Here is a 21,780-nt window from a genome sequence, read left to right as displayed (position 1 = left end):
GGTAGAGTGGGTTTGGTGGGTAGCTGGTATCCAGACAGGGTCAATCCACCACAAATACAAAGCAAATATCTTTTAATGTAAGGTATCAGAAGAAACTGCAGTTCTTTTGGCATCTCCACACCATTTGAGCTTCCAACTGAAGGAGGAAACCTGTGAGGGTAGATGTAATCTTAAAAACTGACAGACAGTTTAAAAAAAAAAAAAAAAAGAACTTGTAGATTAAACCAACTTAACAAGGACTTTGAAGGTGGCAAGAAGGCTTTGTCTAAGTAAAGACTGTGGCATAATCTTATCCTGCAGCAGTATTTATTGCACTGTATCATATCCCTCATCAACTTTGGACTGGCAGTTCACCCATCTGACATCACAGGAAATCATTCCAGTTATAGCAAAAAAAAAAAAAAAGGTTCTCTTTCTGGAAGAACTTAATGCCTGTCACTGCATCAACTGGAGAATGGCTGGTGTGTCCACCATAACCTGCATTTGAGAGAAGGCAACTAGTCTGATCTCTATATTATGTATAATTTCAGAATGAATTCTCAGAAGGAAAGAGCAAATAACAGCTGTAGTTAGTTGGAGTAAAAATGGAATAAAGATTTAAATGACTTTGACAAAGTAACCTGATAGTTGCCTGTTGACATGATAACTGATTTTCCAGATGAGGGAAACACAGTAGACCTAAGATATCTCAATTAAGCAAAAGATGCTGTGCTTGCATGTATGAAATGCATTTTAGATTTTGCTTAATAAACTGGGCTCAATTCTGTGCTCCTAAAATGATAGGAAGAAAAACCAGTTTGTAACATGAGAGGGAAATAAAAGAGTTTGGGTTGTCCCAGAATAGAAAAATGAAGGCTGACTGAAGATATGACTGATATTTAAAAATATGCCAATGAGTAAACACAATGGAGGAGGAAGAGCTATTTAAACTAAAAGACAATGTTGGCAGAAGAACAAATGGGCATAAAATGACCATGAACAAATTTAAGCTGGAAGGCAAAAGGTTTCTAGTTATCAGAAAGCTGTCTTTCAATGAAAAAGAAAGCCCTTCTAAATGGCTTTTAAATTAAGCACAACAAGTTTATGATTTGCTTTACATGACACACATGCTCACCAGCATGGGATATGATTCAGTGACATAGAAGTTCCCTTTAATTTTACATCTTACACAAAGCAGCAATTACTCTTGAGCTACACTAACCTCTCTGGCAGCATGCACCCACTGTTGAACAGCACTTAGCATGACTAAAATATTCTTTCTGACAGAAAATCAAGAGGCTTTGATATTCAACTAACCTCCAGAAGATTCAAACAGACTGAATACAAAGACTTTTTGCCATCCTGCAAAGTCTGTAAGGCTAACATACTCAAATAAATCAATAAGACCTAGTTCTGTGTGAAAATTGTCACCTCAATCAGCACTGTGTTGGGTCCTAGTGCTAACCACAAAACTGTGTGTCACATCTTGAGCTGCCGACAGCTATATTCCCAGCCTTTAAAAATGAGGATGTGAAGATCTGGAGAAATGCTGATTTGAATCATTGCAACCTACAAGTCACAATGTCACTAATGGAGATAATATTCCTGTGTATTTTAAAAGCTGCGAAATCCTCCCTGCAGATGATGGGTAGTATTATTCATTCTTATTTGTTTAGCTGAATTTAGAAATGAGTCTGGAAGGGGAAAAAATTTTATACCCAGTAAACAGGATGTATTTTATACCCATTTTATATCATGCATGGTATACTTAATTGGAAAAAATGAAAATTGAACATAAACATCAATATTCTAATAATATTAGGGTAGGAAATTGGAATAAACTGTAAGCTTCTATCTTAACTAATGCCACCATGCTTTTTTAGTGTTGCTGAATGTCACACTCAAGGAACAAACATTTTCCTTGATGGAACTCTCTCAGTGCTGTCATTTTTTATAGCAGTCTGAAACACAGAAACCTCTGAACTAAGAAACCTATTCCTTTTGTTTTTCAGCGTCAAAGCCATGATTCCTCCGGGGGAATGCCTGTATGCTGGGAGGAAAAGGAGGAAACCCATTCAAAAACAGTTAAGTATCATATTCATCAGGAGGCATCCCCCTCCAAACACATGGGCTAGAAATGGTGTAGAAGAAGGGTTCCCTTTCTCCTGTGGTCCAGTGACAGAGCTGAGACCTAATCTTCTTCTCTGCAATGAGAAACCCTTGGCTGGGAGGCTTCATGGGTAGGGTGTCTCCAGAAAGGATGCAAAACCTGGGTCAAACCATCCTCACCCATCACTAGGTATCCCAGAAGGAGGCTAGGGGTGATTGTGGTGGGAACCACAGTGCTGCTGTGGAAAGTGGAGAGGGACAGTGCCCTTCATTGGCAGAGCACACTGGTGGACTGAGTGTCAGCTGGGCAGTGGGTTGGAGGGGTGGCTGCCACCTTCGTGCTTCCACGCTCGCTGCTGCCTGTTCAAGGAGCTTTTAGAGAAGCCATGTGTGGAGTGGCACCAGAGCATTGGCATTGCACTCCCCCTTCCCCTTTCCCAAGCTTAGTCTTGCTTGGGGCATTGCTAAGTCCAACATGTGTGAGCTGGGAAAGTGGGTCAGCTCAGTCAGCTGAAAGAGCAGACTGGTGAGTCACTTTTTGCGTATAGAACACATAATTCTCAGACTTCTATTTACTATGGGATCACTTTCATTAGGAGAAAAATGGGAGAGGGAAATTGTGTATGCGAAGGCAAAGCAGGAGTAGAAGAAATGCAATGGAAATTTGTTACAAGATGCTTGAAATGGGAGGGAGAAAATAAGGTTGCTATCACTCAAATGTAAATGAGTTCCAGATGCCATAAACCGATCTGTGAAATAAAGCTTTTTAATGCAATCATCCCACATTTTCTGTGTTACACTTGATTATGTGATTAGGAAACACACATTTTTACTCTGTTAAAATTATGAACTGGCACTGGTGGCCTTCACACACAATTTAAGGATGAGAAGGTAGCTAAAATAGATTTCCCTATTTTCAGTTGTTCTGAATTTCTAAAAATAATCCACTTGGCTTAAAATGGTACATATTGGTCTAAAGTCAAAGGGGAGTTTCTCTGAATGTTTTGATGATATCTGCTGATTTTGTTTGGATTTTGGGAAGTATTTGCTCATGAACCTCTTGTTCCCACTTAAAAAAATGTTTCTTTTAGTTTTAAATGTATCATATTTCAGTAGGCAAAGATAATGGCATAAGCAAATGATTCTTCCTGCAAAAATCATGAGTGTTGAATTAAAAATGTAAGACTTCTGCACTACTGTTTCAGTATGGATGTGGATATTTGCTTGTATAACAATTGCAAGAGGGATGGAACATTTCCAGTACATTAAATTACCTCTATGCAGAACTGTTTATGGATCATTACTTTTGTAAGAAAGGAAGGAGGCTTGCAGTTGCTTTGAGAAACATTAAGCTTATGTTTGGAGTTTACATGCTAGCTAGAACTCCTGTCAAAGATGATTTCTAGATAAAGGAAATGGCTAGGAAAACTACCTGCTAACGAATCATGGAAATAAACCTCATTAGCCTTTGTAGAAGTTCTGGCTTTAATACTCTCAGAAACAAATTTTCACTTATTTTACACAACTAAGTTTTCATCTTGGGCACCATTGCAGGTAATGCTGCCTTGAAAATAGTTTTTCTATGATGTTGCAGTGCAGGTACCTGAGCATGAACTTATCAAACCAGGACATGAAAAATTTTGATTAAGAACCATGGGTTAAAGCAAAGGGAACTGTTTGGATTGTTAGAGTACTGAGCTCCCACACTGGAGACAGCACTCCATTTTCTGTGGTTAGTTACTGCTCACTGAGGACGATTTCTCAGTTCCTAGCAACACTGGTCTCTTCCTCAAACCTTATCTGTTTGTGGTCTCTGGTAAGCCTTTCCTGTGCTTATTCCCTCACTTGGGGACTTTCCTCTAAAGAGGCTCTGAATGGCCCAGACTGGCTGACAGAGCTCCTTTCCCAGTCTGTATCCTTCAGTCCTACTGGTCTTACTGACATTTCAGGACACTGAGGTTACTGTTATGCTGCCTTGAATAATTTATCCTGAATTTAGAAGGGCAGACAAAGCCTACTAACTGAGCAGCATATTTAACCGTTACTTTATTCCTTGTTGTACCATCTTTGTTACAGCTTTTTCCTCCTGATTGACAGCACAGCATTTTCTTCTCCACAGCCTTGTTGTACTTTCCCCCCCTATCATTCTGCCAAGGCATCAAGGTGGATACTGACACCTGTTCTGGGAGGAGCATTTGTTCAGTTGTAAAACACGATTTTTCACAGCAAATAAAGTCGATGGGTACTCTTTGGCTGGTCCTCTCTATTTAATGTAAATAGTGTCTAGATTTTACCTTTCTTTTAACAAAAGGATGAGTGAGCTCAGGTGCCTTGTGTGAGCAGGATACCTGGAATTCAATAGGGATTCATGGATTAGTGCTTTTGAAGATCAGAATTTAAAGAACAGAGGTGCAGATTTCCCTTCTGCAAAACAACTGGGATATTTATATCTCCCCATACTCAGTGCATCTCATGATCAGACTGTCAAATGTATATAAAAATGTATTTTTTGTATATTGTATTTTGTATATTTGTGTGTTTTAAATGTATTAAAATCAGTCTTGTTTCCTGCACAGAACTTGCAGAGACTATCTTCATTAGGTTGCCATTCTTCAGCTAACATATAAGGTTCAGGTTCTACTTTTACGCATGCAGGAAAATTGAAAGACCATAGCTGTTTTCCTTTTGTGCCCAAAAACTTCAAAACAAGCCTCATTAAATGTGATCTACACTAAAGAATTTTGGCATTTATGGACACGGTTCAAACACCTGGAGCTCAGACAGATTTAAAATTTTCCATCAGATATTCTTTTCTGCCAGGCAGCCAGCGTTTTGACTAAAGGAAACATTTTCTACCAAGTGTTTATTTCCTGTGGAAATCCAACATATTACTGGTAATTCAGGCATCTGGAAATTAAGGAGATCTTGTCTTTAACCTCAAGCTAAAATCACAGTGTTGAAATTAATACTTAAAAGAGATAAGGCAATGCTTCGGGGCAGTTACCATCTGAGAACTTCAGCCACTTCTTCACATCAAACCCTGGCATCTTGTAAAACCCTCTCCCTCTACAAAACATTTATTGTAATGTTTTACAGCTCTTGAAAGGCACCTACACCTGCTCTAGCTCTGAGTGTATCTATAACTGCTTCAGGCTTCTTCTCCAGAACCGTGCCAGTGCCAGGGTAAACAGAGGCCTGGGGAGGTGCAGCTCTCTCCTGATGCTAGTTCTCATTTTAAGGCACTTTGTGGCATCGCCCTTCCTCTTACTTGGTACCACACTATCCTACCTCTCATCTGCTCTGCTGATGTTATATCTTCTTGACCATTAGTTCTGCTTTCACCTTTCCTTGCTGTGAAGATGCAGAAGAGACACAGAAGGTGGCAAAGGGCTGCTTTCCTTCAAGCAGATTTCTCTTGTTCTCTCCTTTGGGTTCACAGGGGATGGTGAACATCCACCCACACAGGGCTGCCACTGGAGCTCAGCTCTGCCAGGATTCCCATACAATGTCCAGGCACAGCACAGTGACTGAGGGTGCTGGTCAGTACACTCATGATAATCATCTGCTATTACTTTGCTCTCAGTCTATCTGTTACTTCTCATGTTCTCTCCTCCCTTTCCCTCCTTATTGAAAACTTGCAGTCACAGTAAATTATTAGACCTTTCTCAGCTCAGGTCTCCTTTGGCACACCTATAAAACTTATTCAGAGCAAAGTTTCCATTAACAGGGTAGGGCTCTGCAGAGGGTAGGGAGCAGCAGACAGAGCTGTAGTTGCAGGAAATTCCTCTGCGAGCTCACCAAACTGGTTTGTGCTAGTGGTGGTCTGTGTCATGGGCACACTGGATCACTAATGGGAAAATGGGAAATTGGCTCAATGCCTCGTGTACCACTGGAACAGAAAACAGCTCCCACACAGCTCCCACTGCACAGGGGCTGCTAATGTGGGTCCTGCGCAGGCACAACTACTTGTTGCCACTGGGCAGTTTAACAATGTGAAGAAAAAAAAGCCAGATTTATTGCTTTAATTGCATGTGCTCCTTTACTATCACAGTGTAGTATGGAAAGCAGAGCAAATGAGGGATCATTCGGTGACTCCTGTGTCTCTATAGTTTGACAATCTTGAGTTTAACAAGAACACAACAACCATCACCTACTTTCAGTTCAAAATAAAGTCTAGAATTTCTGTTTGCCTCAAAGCAGCCCATGGAAGAATTTCCCTGCCTGTCCCTTTCTGTTTATGGCTAGCTAACTGAGCCTTTCCATGGAACTCACATTGTTTAAAATCATATCCACTTGGCACCTTACTACCATTTATATCAAATGCCTGTTTGTTTGGATTCACTCCCTTACTGAATCATTTCCTTGAGTTTTCAGGAAGACTCTGTCCTGAGCTTTCTCCCCTAGTCTTTATACCATTCCCAGAAAATTATTCCTTGCACTGAGTACAAAGGCAGACCACCTAATTGCCTCAAACCTTTCCTCTCTGGCATGGAGCAGTCACTATTTTATTTGGTAAATAGGCTTGAACAACTTCTTTTTCATGTTACTCTTGACAATTTTTACCTCTTGAACTCATCAGTTTAATTTTCCTCATTGAAATTAATTTCTTCTGACCTCTATTGCTTCCTTGCTTCATCTAGTTTGTCAAATGTAAAGACTGATTAGCAAAAGCTTATGTCCTTTAGCTTCTGCTCAGCTATAGGTTATGTTCCCACAAAATTATTGCCCTCCATAGATCAGACATCCTTTTGGTGTCATAGGATGGCTGTGCCCCAAAGTTTACTGCAAAAAATAGCTCAGAAAAAGTAAAATACACCATTCCTTCTTTGTTGATTGCATTAATCATTCTCATATTTTCTCTCTCTAATATAGGAAAGTTGTTTGTTCATTTATCCCAATCAGCAAAATCTTCTGCATGTCTTTGGAAGCAACTGATTGAGTTATTGAAGAACCACATATTGCTATTGGCAATTTTGAATGAAATAGCAGGAATTACGCATCTTCAGTGAAACCTACTCAATTTCTTCTGCATTCATTCTGTCCACTGGTGCTGTTCTCTTGAAGTGAGGTTCTCAAAAGTAACAATGAATTTTTTATATCTGATTTGCTTTAAAAGTTTTCAGTTAGCAGCAGTCACATATACCAAACTGTTCTTCAAAAAATGGATTTTTTTTTTTTGCTAATTCCTAAATTTCTAGTCCTAAATAAGTTCTAAAAGCACAACTTTTCTTTAGAATAACAACTGCAATGACAAATTAACACTTTTGTAATTTAACACCTTAACCACCTTGTGAAATGCTAATGCTCAAAATTAAACTTATGATTGAAAAATGTAGTAAATGTGTGTAGCATGAAAATGCAGGAGTAAAGTGTGGCAAATATTTAGTTTTTAATTCTCGTTGTCCACTGGCATGTCAGATAGCTACGTAAGATTATGATCCTTGGATTCAGTGAGGCAAAATTAGAATCTTTTAGCACAACCATAATTTTCTTACTTGCCCTTTCCCATTGTTGAATATTCCTGTAGTTTATGGCTTCAGCATCCCATAGTTTATACCTGGATAATGAGCTTGATGACTGCTGAGTCCATCAATAGAACAGCAGTGGAATACTGCTGGATCCTGGCTACTGAAAGGAATCACCTTCTCACCCTCCCACTCAGTTCTCCTTGCTTAATGGACAAGCCTGAGCTTCAGCACTGAGCACCCCCCACTGTCATGCTGGAAATAAGGCCCCCATTTCCATGTGCAAAAGCACCAGCTTCTCCTTTACTCCCTCTTCTTACATGTTCTCTTGGAATATCCATGGACATTCTGAAATTGAGGTTCCTCATTTGTGATATATTTTATCTTAATGAATTTTCACAACAACTATTCTAGGTTCTCTACTACTGTCCATAAGAGGAACACAAAATGGGGATGGACTTGCTTGGCCTAGAAAGCTGAGTAACTTTAATCTCTATGTTTTGTGAGGAATATCAATCTTAAGAAACCAAATTCTTATCTTTGTTATTACTGATCTAGGAAGGCAAAAGTGAGAATATACACAGGAGTTTTGAGCTTAAGGAAAGAATCTCTCTTCACCTCACCTTCCTTAATTTTTAAATTCATGTCTAAAGACAGGCTCTTTATCTTAATTATCTTCTAAGCCACAGGTTAACTTTGGGTCATTAAATGGAGGGAATTAGATGCTTTGAAAGAATACAGTGGGTATTGAATGGGTTCATGCATTAGTCACTGCCTGTCATTTGTACAACAAAGATGATAATTTTTTTTTCCTGGTATTGACTAGAACATGGAGATAGTACCCACTTCCCTAAGGTGAGAGGTCCTGAGTAGGAGATACCAGTTCTTCACTTTTTTGCCTGATACAAAATGAGAAGACAAAGCCTGTTTCTTTGCACCATGGATAATGCAAAATGGTAAATCCATTTTTGTCAGGGGACAGTGACTTCAAAGATTTTAATAGAAGCTAAGCAAAATATTCCTGTTATCAATTAATTGCATACGGCATCTGTCTCTGGAAGTAAAACAGGTAATCGAAAATGTGTTCTCCACCACAGAAGGCCTGCAGTTGGGAATGAGAAATCGAACCCTTCAAAGAGACACAGAGACCGTCTGAATGCAGAGCTGGACCACCTGGCCAGCCTCCTCCCTTTCCCACCTGACATCGTGTCAAAGCTGGACAAACTCTCTGTCCTGCGCCTCAGTGTCAGCTATCTCCGAGTCAAAAGCTTCTTCCAAGGTAGGTTTCCTTAAGATCTCAGCATCCCGTTGAAAGTATCCCTCCAATTTATTGCTGCATTGTTCTAATCCTGAGTAAAAGTAACAAATAGTATTAGATTGGTAAAGGCAGGGGGAAAAAATCTAATTTTGAACTCATTTTGTGAATGGCATGTTGCACTGGAAATTTCATTCATTTCCTCTTATGTAGTTTGTGTGTATTTCACCAAATAGTGGGATAACGTCCATCTTTCATCAGTAATATTTAGAAAATGGGAAAACACAACTGTAAAATCACTGAACTGGGAAAGAAGCTTGGGGCAAGTGTAATACCTGTTAATAGTATTTGAGGCTGTTATGAACATATGTTATGAACAAATGCCTGTTTAAGTATGATATGAAAGTCAACCAACTGCTGTATTACCTTTGTTTGCTGTATGCCAGGAGAAATGCATTCACTTGAAAAGCCAAAATGATCACTGTCTTTCAGGATAAGAGAGATACAAAGTTTAAAGTGCTAAATCAAGCTGTACTAGGCTATGTTTTGTTTGTATAGTTGTCTGGCACACCAAAAATTCAAAGCCAAATGTGCATTTTCAGATCACATAAAAAGAATTATTCCAAATTTGAAGATATATTGAGTTTCTTCTGTTGCTGAGGAATTCACAAGAGCAAAATCCAGATTAGTGATTTAGTCATGGAAATCCTCTCTAGAGTTGTAAAAAAAAAGGAAAGAAGTCCTGTATATGAAGGAGTATGGTTGACCAAAACTTATAAGTGGACTGCAGAGGTAAACAGAAGTATTTTTACAGACATTATTTTTCATTTATTACTCTTTATTATTTCTTCCTTTTTTTACTTCTTATGATGCACTATATATATATATTTAGTTTGTTTTTGGGTTTTTTTTGGCTTTAACCAAAGAATAATATCTGTTATTTGGTTACATGGTTGCCTTCTTTCTTTTAAATGCATTATGGCATAAAAGAAATGCCAGCTTGAAGATACTTTGGCAGGCTGCAGGGCATTTTATGAGTCTGACATGAGATTACAAAAGGTGGTATCACTGATAGTAGGAGCCTCCTGTGTCAGCTGTGACAGGTGGTTGCCCATCCTCCAGCATCCTGCAGTTTATAGAGTGTCTTTCTTTTTCTTTGAACACATACCTGAGTGCTGTGACCCCTTCCTCTAAGCCTGACTTTTGTTTCTCTTGCATTCACAAGCAATCATATCTCTTCAGCTCTCTTTACTACTCTTCTTCCAGAGTTTCTAAGATCGATTGTCTCCTCTTCTTAAAGGGATGAAATAAAAGGAAAAGAAGCAAACCCAGGCTGTGTTATGTCGAAATGTTCTGTGTTTCATGGTTTGAGAGATTTCCTTTAATTTAATCCCCAAATTACCTAATTGAACACATAGTTTGTGTTCCCTTCATTCTTATTTTTCAATGTTTACATCATGAAACTAAGGTTACAGAAAGCATTGTTTATAGTAAAGGAAGGAAATTGCCATTTTAAGACAAGAGAGCAGGCTGGAGCTTCAGAAGGGTGGAGTGGAGGAGAGGTGAGTGACTGAGCTGCATGAGGAATGGTTGCAAATGTTTGGGTAAGGGCAGAGTCTGGCACATCCTTCATGAGCATCATGATCTACTTACTTGTGATTATGAAGAAAAAAGGCAGAATCTGTTTGTTTGGGGTTTTTTAAGCAAAAAAACTTTGGTAGCAAGTCACCTAAAAAAAGCAAACAAACATATTCATCCCAGCATTTCAATCTTTGTTGTGATGAAAGAGGATAGAAGAGCAGAAATGGATTGTTTGTGGCTTTTTAAATCAAAGGATGGCACTAAATTGGGAGCTTATAAACATTCTGAGGACAGAGAACAGACCAGTGGCATACAGAGATGTTAGAAAATTGGATAAAAAAATGTATCTGGAAAAATGGCTTAGCAAATCTGTACTAATTCACTCAGGGAAAATAATCCAAAGAAACTGGTGTTCAATAGAATAGACAAACCTGGAAAAGAGAACTTAAAAACAATAATCAAAACATAAAAATAATAATTGAAGAGGGACTGTGGTCAGCAAGTTGTTCCATGCCTGTAACACGGTATGTTGACATAAACAAGAAAGCTAAGTGTGGATTTTGGTCTGTTTGCCCAGAGGCAGCATGCCACTACACAGGAAGGTTATAATCCCTCTCTGCATGAGACCAGCATGACTCCATCTGGAACAGAGCTTTCTGTTGTGGGCATCTCCTGGTCACAAGAGCATTAGTACATATTAAAGGGTTTGGGACAAACACAGGCAAGAAGTGACTATAAAGTTGAATGGGCAATAAAACTCTATAAACAAACAAACAACCCCCAAAAAACTGAAGTTAGCTCAAATGTGTACAATTTATATTCTTTGGCTGTTTTTCTTCATAGGAGGAAAAGACAAGAAAGGCAGAAATGCTTAGGATATTTTAGAGTGACACAATGGAGGAACCAAGGAATGATGAAGCCCAAGATGAAATTTGGCTTGAATATCAAGTAAAACATGTCTGTAACGAGTTCTGTTCAGCTATCCTAGATTCCTAAAGTGGATGCAGTGGAGATTCAGGACATTCAATTTTATACAGTACCATGCATCTCTCATTTGAAAAAAGCTGTTCTCTGAGTTTTGAAGAAGTTAAGCTTAAATGTCAGGTTTTTAAAACACGCTTTTAAGAATATTACTTGCATTAAAAAAAAAAAAAATAAAATTAGTTGTGCAACTCGACAAGTAAGTTCATATGTGACATTGCATATCCAACCCATAGCAGGTCAGTGCTTCCCATGCCAGTTACAGTGGCACACCTTCAACAATGCCAGTGGTTCCTGGGCACATTTACTTACCACTAGGTGTCCTTTTAGTAGCTACTCTGTCACAGTCAGTGTGCAGCATAAATACAAATGTATTTATTAATCAATAGCCAGCTGGAGGGAGTAACCTCACCATATTGGCTTCAAGTGTGAAAATTGAATTAGGTATTAGTGCATGGATAACATCCATCTGTCATTTATTCACATTTTAGTGACCATTTGACACTAGCACCTTGAAGCATATGGCCAGTTCATATTACTTGAATTGTTTAAGCAAAGGCTTGGTTCCTTTCCAAAATTTAGATCTGGTTGTTGAGACAGATAATCCTAGAGTTCAGTTTAAGCCATTGTGGTGAATTCCCTCCCTCATTCTTAGAAATATTTTCCTTTTGCTTCAGAACAATTCTTCTGTCAACTAGTTTAAGATTCTTCGTATCTCTGTTATCAGTTGGCAGAGGCTCTATTAATAGTCCTGCTTCCCCCAAGCTAGAGACATTTAGTCATCTTGAATTTTCCTGATAAGCACTTCAGAATGGCTTGCAGCAATAACCTTCCAATCTCACCAGGTCTGGTGTATGAGGCAGCTGGGTCTGAACCAGGGTTACTCGATGACTGAGAGACACTAAGTGCTACAGGAAATGGTGACTGTCATTTGGCCCTGATGAAGATTTGCTTTGGGTGGGGCTCCTGTGAGCATGGAGTGGCACTTAGTGTCTGTGACCACTTGAGTTTGCTGGGGCTCTGTCTTGGTCATGTTCCATCTCGCTAATTGTAGTCTGCCTTCCTTTGCCACTCCTGACAATACATCCTTCAGAACTTCTCATTTCTCAGTTTTTCCACCGGTGGGGAAATGGTAGTCTTGCTCCACCTCAAAACCAACCCCATTTTGTTGGTTGTTTAACTTGTTCCCTTCTACAGGTAATGAGTTAGTAAATAAGTGTCAGAGGAATAGCACCTTGTCCTTTTAGCAGCTCAGGTGGTTTCTGAGAGAGAACTAACTTATGTTTCCCTGTCCTTGTAAGGAAACCAACTACAGCAATTCAGATAGACCTACACAGTTACAACAAGGGCTATATAGTTCCTCATCTTTCAGTTCTAAGTGTAACTAACCTTGTCTCAGTAGGCCACTCAAACTTTTCCTTCAACATCTCTTTCATTAATGCTAGACCTTTTAGCCATAAGCATTCCTGATAAATGACAGCTGATGTTGAGTATAGTCTTAGATGGGAAATGTAGAGACCTCAATATGGATAAATTTATTTATTTAAAGTATTTTACTACATAATTTATATAAAGCATAATTTAATTCAATTGTAATTTTGTACATCTGGACATTTTTTTCATACACACTTATACATATGCAAAAACAGAGATGTACATGTAAGCAGAAAAGCCGTGTCTTCTCCACAAAAAGCTCCCACATGTATTATTTTGAATCTCTATGTTTATTGCAGACTTCAGTGCCTTGTCTGTGTTTACTTACTTCCAGACTTCATTTGATTTTGAAAGCTAAAAAACGGATAGATTTATGGATGACTAAATATGGACTGTAGAGAATCACAGATGAGATCTGTGAATAAATATTCTAAAAGTTTCTGTAAGTTTTATATTTAAGCTGCAGTCCAGATTTTTGCAAAATTAGTGACAGTCAAGCATGGAGATGTTGCTTGACTTGCCTTAGACTAAAGTAATACATGGATTGTAAACTGAATTACAGTAGTTTGAGAAATTTGTCTACAAATGTTAGTTCATCTGTTTCCATGTAGAGTTAAAAATTTTAGGGAACAAGCCTGCAGTAAACCTTCCAGAGTAAAGAATAAGCTATGCCTTAATCTGAGGGTCATTGTCTAATATTTTTGCAAATCTGCAACATGTCTGATTTTATACCTTCCTTTGCAATCCCTAAAGTCCAAGCTGGAAGTCTCCTGCTTCAATTTAAGTCCCCCTTCAGTAAAATAAAAAATTGCTTCCATTTCTCATGGCACCTCAGCTTTTACAGCCATGAAGGTGATCCAGCAGATGGAAGCAAAAAGAGGCAATAAACACAAAATCTTTTTGTTTTTATTGTCTGTAGCTCCCCTTCTGCTGGGTAGCAGAAAGCTACTTTCCCAACCTTGTATGGTTAAAGGGCTTCCAGCATGATTTATAATCTTCCCTTTCTAGTTACATCTGATACTATTCCTTCTATTTCCCTTAGAAATGTGTCCTCTGAGATTTTTCCAAGTGTACTGAAGTCTTCCTCCTGTTTGTCCTCTGCCTTCCAATGCTGTGGCTTGGATTGCTGCTGCTGCAAGAACCATTGATTCCAGGATTTCCTGGTCACTTACACCAAGATGCCCAAGTTCCCTCTAACCCATTTCTCCCCTTCAATTAAACCTGTTTTAGATAGATAGATAGATAGATAGATAGATAGATAGATAGATAGATAGATAGATAGATAGATAGATAGATAGATAGAGAGAATTTTTTTAGATTTTTTTTTCCCTTTTGTGATAGGGTAGCACACACTGTGTGGTTTCTCTCTTTCTCCTGATTAAGCATTTATGTTAGTGGGTCATTTCCTTTTACTTGTCTATGTGTTTGGTGTGATCCAATTCCCATCAACATTTATCTTTAATGGAAATTGAATTTATCCCTTTTAAGAAGAAAGCAACAAAGGATTCATCCCAGCTGGCCTGATTTTCAGTATCCTCAATTACATACAGCATTCCAGCTTTGTTCTCCTCCTGCAGTGTCCATGGCTGTTGCTCTCTTAGGTCAGAATTATATTACTGTGATTGAGATTCCTCAGGTTCATTCATTAGAGCCTCTAGGCTATTATTTATTGTAATATTGGAATATTTAATGCTGCAGCCCCCACTGCAGACCTGTTTCTGGTGGGACATGCATGACACTCCAGTGACACAGAAAATTAAGGTCTTAAAACATGAGATGGGTAAGGAAGCACAGAGTGATCTTGCTCTCAGTGCATAATCTGCAATGTAATGCTACTCAACAGTGCTGTAGGAGTGTTGCTTACCTGAACCAAAGCTCCTGCTCTGAGGGTCCAAGGTTCCTCTACTGTGCATGTACTGTGGCTTTCAGGCATCCCTTTCCACCCCACTGTCTCTTCCTAATAATTCTGTTTTCCCAGAATTTTCTTTTCAAGCTCTCAGTAATTTTTATTTTTTTTTTCCCTGGACTGACAAATTCTGCTTCTTTGATATAAATATGTTTTTTAGACTTTACATAAGCATGGGAAATTTTACCACAGTAAGATCCAACTGATTCTGAAACTAAGTTCATATGGTTGAGCTTCCTGTTAAAGTTACGGCCTATACTGGATCCATTTCCGTGGGAAAATTTGTCTTACATTTGTTAGTCAGTTTCAGTAACCTGAAGCTTTCTCTTAAATTTAAAACCATAGTCTTAGTGAATCACAGATTCACAGATGGGTTGAAGATGGAAAGAACCTCTGGAGGTCACCTGATCCAAGTCCCCTGCTCAAGCAGGGTCACTGAGAACCAGTTTCCCAGGACCATGGTGGCTTTTGAATCCAGAAGGCTTTTGAACATCTTCAAGAGTAGACAGTCCACGGTGTCCTTGGGCAACCTCAGCCAATGCTTGGTCACCCTTAGAGTGAAAATGTGTTTCCTGATGTTCAGAGAGAGCCTTTTGCATTTCACTTTGTACTCATTTAATCCTCATCCTGCCACTGGACACTTCTGAAAAGAGCCTTGCTGCTCTTTCCACCCTTCCTTTAGGTATTTATACACTCTAGTGAGATCCACCCTGAGCTTTCCCTTCTCCAGGCCGAACAGTTCCAGCTCTCATTTTCTCAGCCTTTCCTCATAGTAGAAGTGCTCTAGTTTCTTCATAATTTTTGTGTTCCTTCATTGGACTCTCTTCAAGTCCTTTATATGGATATATTTAGAACAGATTTAGGAAAAATAAAATAATAAAAAATCTGAAATACCAATAAATATTACAAGAAGGATTTATAAGGATGAAATGCCTAGATCAACAAGATGATGAAGAAGAAGGAAATTATACCTCCTTGAGTCCATCTCTTCATTCCCACCAATCTTTTCTTGGAATGACTTATATATTGATTTCCTTATGTAAATAATTAGAGACTTTCAGATTATCCTCAAACTTCTCTTTTTTTTTTTTTTTTTTTTTTAATGAAACCTGTACTTTGAGACATGAATCAATGATTCAAGTTATGTTCCTCTGATTAGTTAGGGTTGAAGCTTATACCTGAAGTCAAGAATGCCCCAATGTATTTGAGTTTTTAAACTCAAATTTAAGTTTGGATTTTAAAGACATCTTCTACTGAGTTAGAGCATTCCCAGTCCTGTCCTCTGAAACTGAATGTCTTAATAATTTCTTTCTTGGAAGAGAAACAAAGATTTTTCTTTTTTGAGCACATATAAAATGTCTTTAGCGTATGTATTGCTGTAGTCCACAGTTGTAGCTTAACTGGATTGTAAGTATTTGGGTCGTTTAGGGTTTTAGGACAGCATATTCAATGGCTTGTACTGAGAAGAAACATTCATGGTCAGGGTGGGTAACAGGTAGGGTTGTTCCCGTGGCTCTACTGAACTGGCATATTGAAATTGCATCAATATTTGCAGTGTTTTGGCCAAAAATGGACTGCTCATTAAAGAAACATTTTCCACCTTTTACTGCTCTCTAATTTTACCATCTTTTTAACAATACAGCAACTGGAAAAAGGAAAGACTGTTCTGCTGCATAAGTGCATAAGTAAATTGTTGAAGGAAGACCTACTGTCTGCAAGTCATTCTAATCAACTGCTAAAATTCTACATCAGTGAAATGTTAGAAGTGTCAAGCCTTTAAGCAGGATAGCTGCATTCATTCATCTGAGATCTGGCAGGACTCCTTTCTAGAGAAGCCACTGCAAATTGAATCTCCTCCACATTACCCATTTCCAAACATTATTTTGGATTATTTTGACTGGATTTTTTAATATATTTAATTGCCAGGGAGATCATTTTATTGGGACATACTACTTATACTAACGGGTCACTGTTTTCTCCTTCCCCTTGTTTCCTGGGGGCACCATTCTATCCATGTGACAAATAAGTGAGGCTGTTCCATGCTACAGGTCCTCTTGCATAATCTTGACATCTCTCTGTCCTTGGAAGGCCTTTGCTGACTCTTGGAGGAGAACTGTGTCTGCTCTTGATGTCTTGTAAGAGGGTGTACCTCCTTGTCCTGCCTAGCTTTCTTCTTAGATTCCTGCAAACAAGATGGGTTTTGCAGGACAAGGGTTGATTTACAAGCAGAATTTACTTCAGAATGAACTTATATTCAGGAAGAAAATGACAATTTTTAATTGCTTGAATTCCCATAACCTTTGAAAATCAAGGGAACCTACTTGTGCATCTATGTGAACCTATGTTCAGTGTCATGTTTAGAGACAGGCTCTAAACTCAATACTTATTATTTTGAGTAATGGCAAATGAAGGATCTTAGTTTCAGTTATGAATAAGTTTCAGATATTTTCAGGTGCTCCTTGGGTGCTTGTGTCATATGCTGTGGGTTGTTTGTATTACCAGAGCTATTACAACTCAGAGCTGTTAGGCTGATTCACCTGCATGAGAAAGGCTGGACTACACAGATTTTATGCTGTCTTTGGGAAACACACTATCATTAGGGTCCTTCTTGCAGAATTTCCTCTTGTAATTCTGGATCTGCATCTCATACCACTTTTCTGTTGCTGGATGCCACCCAAATGAATATCCCTGTAGGCTTCAATGTTTCTCTTGATATTATCAAGACTGATTAGAAAAAACAGGGAGCTGGAAATGAAAAGTGACATGAGGGAAATCTTTGTTAGATTTCTCCTGAGGGTATCTTGCACTGGGAGAGTTCCACTGTTTCTGCCAACAGTAGAAGTACACTCAGAACCAGACACACAGTCTGTCTGGTTTTATAGGTGTTCCCACAAACCACAGCTTCTACATGGGTCCAATGCTAGAGGAAGTCCCCAAAATACTTTGAGCCATTGAGTGTGGATCTTGACCTTTCTCCAGCTTACTCAGTCATTCTTAACCATCTTGGCTGGGTAGACTTTTGTGCTCAGTGCATTTGTTTAACTCACACTGTGCATCTCATGTAGCATAGGTGTAAATGAATGGGGCAAGGATGTGTAAATAGATGCAAATGGCAAGGAAAGATCTGAGTCCATCTAATCCAGGAGACTGATGTACACACTGCCTTTTGTATTCTGTGATGTTCATCTTCTTGTGCACTGTGCTTCCTTAATCCCTGATCTGCCTCTAAGGCCCTCCTTGACCAGCCTGGTACCAGCTGTTGAAATACAGCCTGCCATGACTCAAATTTCATTATCCTGTGCTATGAGTAATGGACTTTCATTGATCGAATTCTCTTGAGTTAAATTGTGTTTAGATCTTGGAGACCGAGGAAAAACTTGGAATTTAGTTCCACTGTAACCCATGTTTTCCTTGGATATGGAAACAAGACTGGTTTTCATCACAAGAAAAATGGCATTTTAACTTCAGCACTTGCTAGCAATTTTAGTGACTGTAGAAGACTCTAGCAATAGTTCTGTCCTTATCACTGATGCAATGGATAGGAGGAAGGAGAGCATTCCCCCGGGCATGAACTTTGGCTTGGTTTACACTTGTTCTCAGCTTCATGAGTGATTACCATCTCTCCGAGGAAGCATGTATCTTTGCTGTCAAGAAAATGATTTACTTTGTTTCTTATTTTAAACACAGATATGTTTTAAAGGAAAGACAATACCTCTTATCCAACAGAACAAGGAATTTAGTTTGGCATATTGTAATTGCATAGGGCTTTGAAGACAAAGAAGACAAATAGTTTTAGGCTAGGGAATAGTGTGGGAGATTGTTGTCCCAGCTTCCCTTCTCCCTTTCCTACTGCTGATTTTAGGGCTGCATAGCAAAGCTCTGCAGAGAACCATGATACAATGCAGATCACAAAAGTAGGAGATCACAAAAGCACAGAATAATTTAGTTTGGAAAAGACCTCCAAGGTCATCAGGTTCAGCCTTTGATGACCACCTTGCCAACTAGACCATGGCACTAAGTGCCATGTCCTGCTGTTTCTTGAGCATCTCCAAGGATTGTGATCCCACCACCACCCTGGGCACTCCATTCCAATACTTAACAAGCCTTAAATGAAGAAATTCTTCTTAATATCCAACCTGAACCATCTTAAGTGCAGTTTAAGATTGTGTCCTCTTATGCTTCTGCTGATTGCCTGGAAGAGGCTGACCCACACCTGGCTACACCATTCTTTCAGGTGATTGTAAAGATTGTAAAGAGTAATAAGATTCCCCCTGAGCCATATAAAATACAAGTAGGAGGCTGGTTTCTGCAAAGTTCTTGCCTCACTTTGCTATGTGATAGTCTTACAGTGTGGCTCAATGGATCCCTCTGAAGGACTTGTCTTCATTTAATTGTATTTGGTTTAGTGTCTTCTTCATTTTATTAGAAAGAAAATCCCATGTGACTAACACAGATGCTTCTCTATCCAATGTATCAGAGTAACATATTATCAGTACTCTGAAAGTTCCCCACCATAAAATGAAATGCAGTGTTTTTTAGATGAGGCACAGCAGGTTTCCCTTAATAAGTCCAGTTTTAATTTTACTACACTTTTGGTGCAATGCTGTAGATAATATAACTGACAAATTTTCTAAAATCTTGAAATCAAGTGGAAGCAGAATGCATATCATTAAACTTATATGCTAAGTAAGAGAAGTTACAAGCGGGCTTTAAAACTTCTTTTAAAGAAGCTCATCATTACTTTTGTGAAAGTTTGATGCTATACAACAGTCTTGCCAAAGTATGTATCCAGCCAATTGTGTCCCTAAAATTCTACTGAGATCGTCCCAATGCATTCCCTCTTTATATTTGCATGGAATATATCAAGTTGAAGGCATGTAGGAAGCAAATATTTGTTATAATAAGTAAATGTTCACTATTTCCATTTACTTCTGAATCTGCAATATGAATTGGCTACTTAGATATTAGAAATGGCTGCAAGAAGTTAAGAGGACTGAAAACAAGCATAGATCAGATCTAAATCTGATTTGTTTTTTTGGCTTTTTTTCTAGTCCATTAACAACTTCATAACCACTTTACTAATTGTATACCTGCAAAAGATGTCACCTTATATTAATCTCATATTAATCTGAGATTAATCTCATATTAATATTAATCTCATATATTAATATTTATATTAATCTCATATATTCCCCTGACTACTTCAATATCTCTACACAAAATGCTGTCTTCTGTGTGTTAGTATTATGTTATATATCAGTGTCAATGAAAACTTGTCACAAACCTTCTATATTTTGTTCCAAATAATTTATTAAACCCTGATGTTGTGCCATCAAATGACCCCTACAAACTTTCTATGGGAAAAATGCACTATAAATAATGTTTTATGAAAAACTTTATTGAGAGGATAAATAATTCAGCCTTTATAATGTATCATGAACTGGTGAATGCAAGGATTTATGTGGAGAATATTCTAATATGTTATTGTAAGAATCATGACAGTACACGAAGAAAAATGAAATTGTATTTCATCTTTTCACCCTTTTTCTGCACTGCATCTACACTATGGCATATAGGAAAAGCATGTACATCTCCCAGCAAGTATTATTTGTAAGAGGAAATTAGTAATGTTTCAAATTAATAATTCTGAAAGGTGCAGTCATGCCAGGTGCAGAATACCCTCAAATTACGACAGTTTCAAGAGGTTTTTTATTGTTTTCAGCACTTCTTCAGGGCCACCAGAACTGAATTAAACCCTAGCAATGTAGTTCTATATCTCCCCCTAAGGGAAAACTTCTTTCTTCTGAGCCAAACATACTCAGCAACACGTCAGAGAGTCTGAAGGTATTGCACATTGCAACATACACTCTTCATTTTTATTGATGCTAGCAAGCACTTTAGAAATATTTAACAAGTCTGGCAGTAAGTGCTATATCATTTCAGGACAGTGATGCACCCTGCTCTTGTTGCTGCCAACTTATGGTTAGGAAAGCAGAGATAATGTCAGTTAGAAGGTTACTTTGCCATCATACCTTAAAAGTATCATGGTAGTAGCTGATAGTTTCTTTAAAACCGTGCAGAGATTGTCACCAGTGTCAGCATGAGCTGGGAGAGGAGGTCGCTTTCTGGACTGAAGATGTGTCCCTTGCAGCAACACTTCGTGTAGGGGCACTGAGTTCCAAGAGGTCATTTGGAAAAGAGGAATTTATTTATCTTGTCTTTATCTAGTCAAATCAAGTCACAATCCCCACACAGGGGTCAGCTTGCTTACTTTAGATATTGTAGCCTCAGCAGATATTCTGTCTTCTGACTCTCTGAAGATAATGTTCAACTAGTGTGGTTTCTCCAGGCAGAGAAAAGCTGCAAACTACAGTGTTGTGACTCTTCATCCTTCTCTTGCCAAATGCCAATACAACAGCATGTGAAAAACATTTTGGGGAAGACTTTTAAGCTGTATATTCCTGTGCCCTAAGCTGCCTGTATTGGAGACTGGGAAATGTAACAGAAAGTTTCCAAGAAAAGAGGACATTGAGAAACTTAATCTCCTTTCCACTGAGGCAATTTGCCAGGAAAGACCTACTGTAGGCAAAATTTGGGCGAAAAGCCTGTTCTCAGAAAACAACAAGTTTGTTTGGGGAGGAAACATAAAGACAACTGGTCATGTCTTTAATTCCTTGTTATGTTTTGCTTAAACTTGGCATTAGTGGAGTAATACAAGCCAGGCTTTCAAAATCTGCCCCAGTGTTTCAAAGAAACACACTGCCAGAAGTTAAATGTATTTTTCAGAGTCCTAGCAAAAATGCCACTGGAGGGGTTGAAGCCTGGGAGGTGTGAAGTCACACCATCACTACATTAATAATTTGGCTGGATTTGGTTTTGGGCTAGTTAAATTGGGAACCAACCAGCCATATTATAGCCAGATTAGCAGTGATGGAGGCTGCTGAAGGGAATGAACACTCAAAAATTAACTTAGATCTATATGGAGATAATGGGATATGTATGAAAAATTTGAGGGATTTTATCAGTATATTTTCATGTCAAATTTTAATTACGTGTCAGTTTTCTACTTT

At 38.5% G+C, this 21,780-nt stretch overlaps 1 protein-coding gene across 1 annotated transcript in view; it reads left to right on the top strand.

The window, feature by feature from the left end:
• The window catches only part of AHRR (aryl hydrocarbon receptor repressor), an 81,998-nt gene that overhangs the window by 16,715 nt on the left and 43,503 nt on the right, over nt 1–21,780 (top strand). The window contains exons 2-3 of the mRNA XM_079301765.1: nt 1,992–2,063; nt 8,651–8,832. Coding sequence (XP_079157891.1) covers nt 2,002–2,063; nt 8,651–8,832 — 244 coding nt within the window. The 5' untranslated portion in view covers nt 1,992–2,001. The remainder of the gene's footprint in view (nt 1–1,991; nt 2,064–8,650; nt 8,833–21,780) is intronic.

The sequence above is a fragment of the Erithacus rubecula genome, assembly GCF_903797595.1.
Source record: "Erithacus rubecula genome assembly, chromosome: 3".
Taxonomy (NCBI): domain Eukaryota; kingdom Metazoa; phylum Chordata; class Aves; order Passeriformes; family Muscicapidae; genus Erithacus; species Erithacus rubecula.
This window is presented reverse-complemented; position numbering and strand designations above follow the sequence as displayed.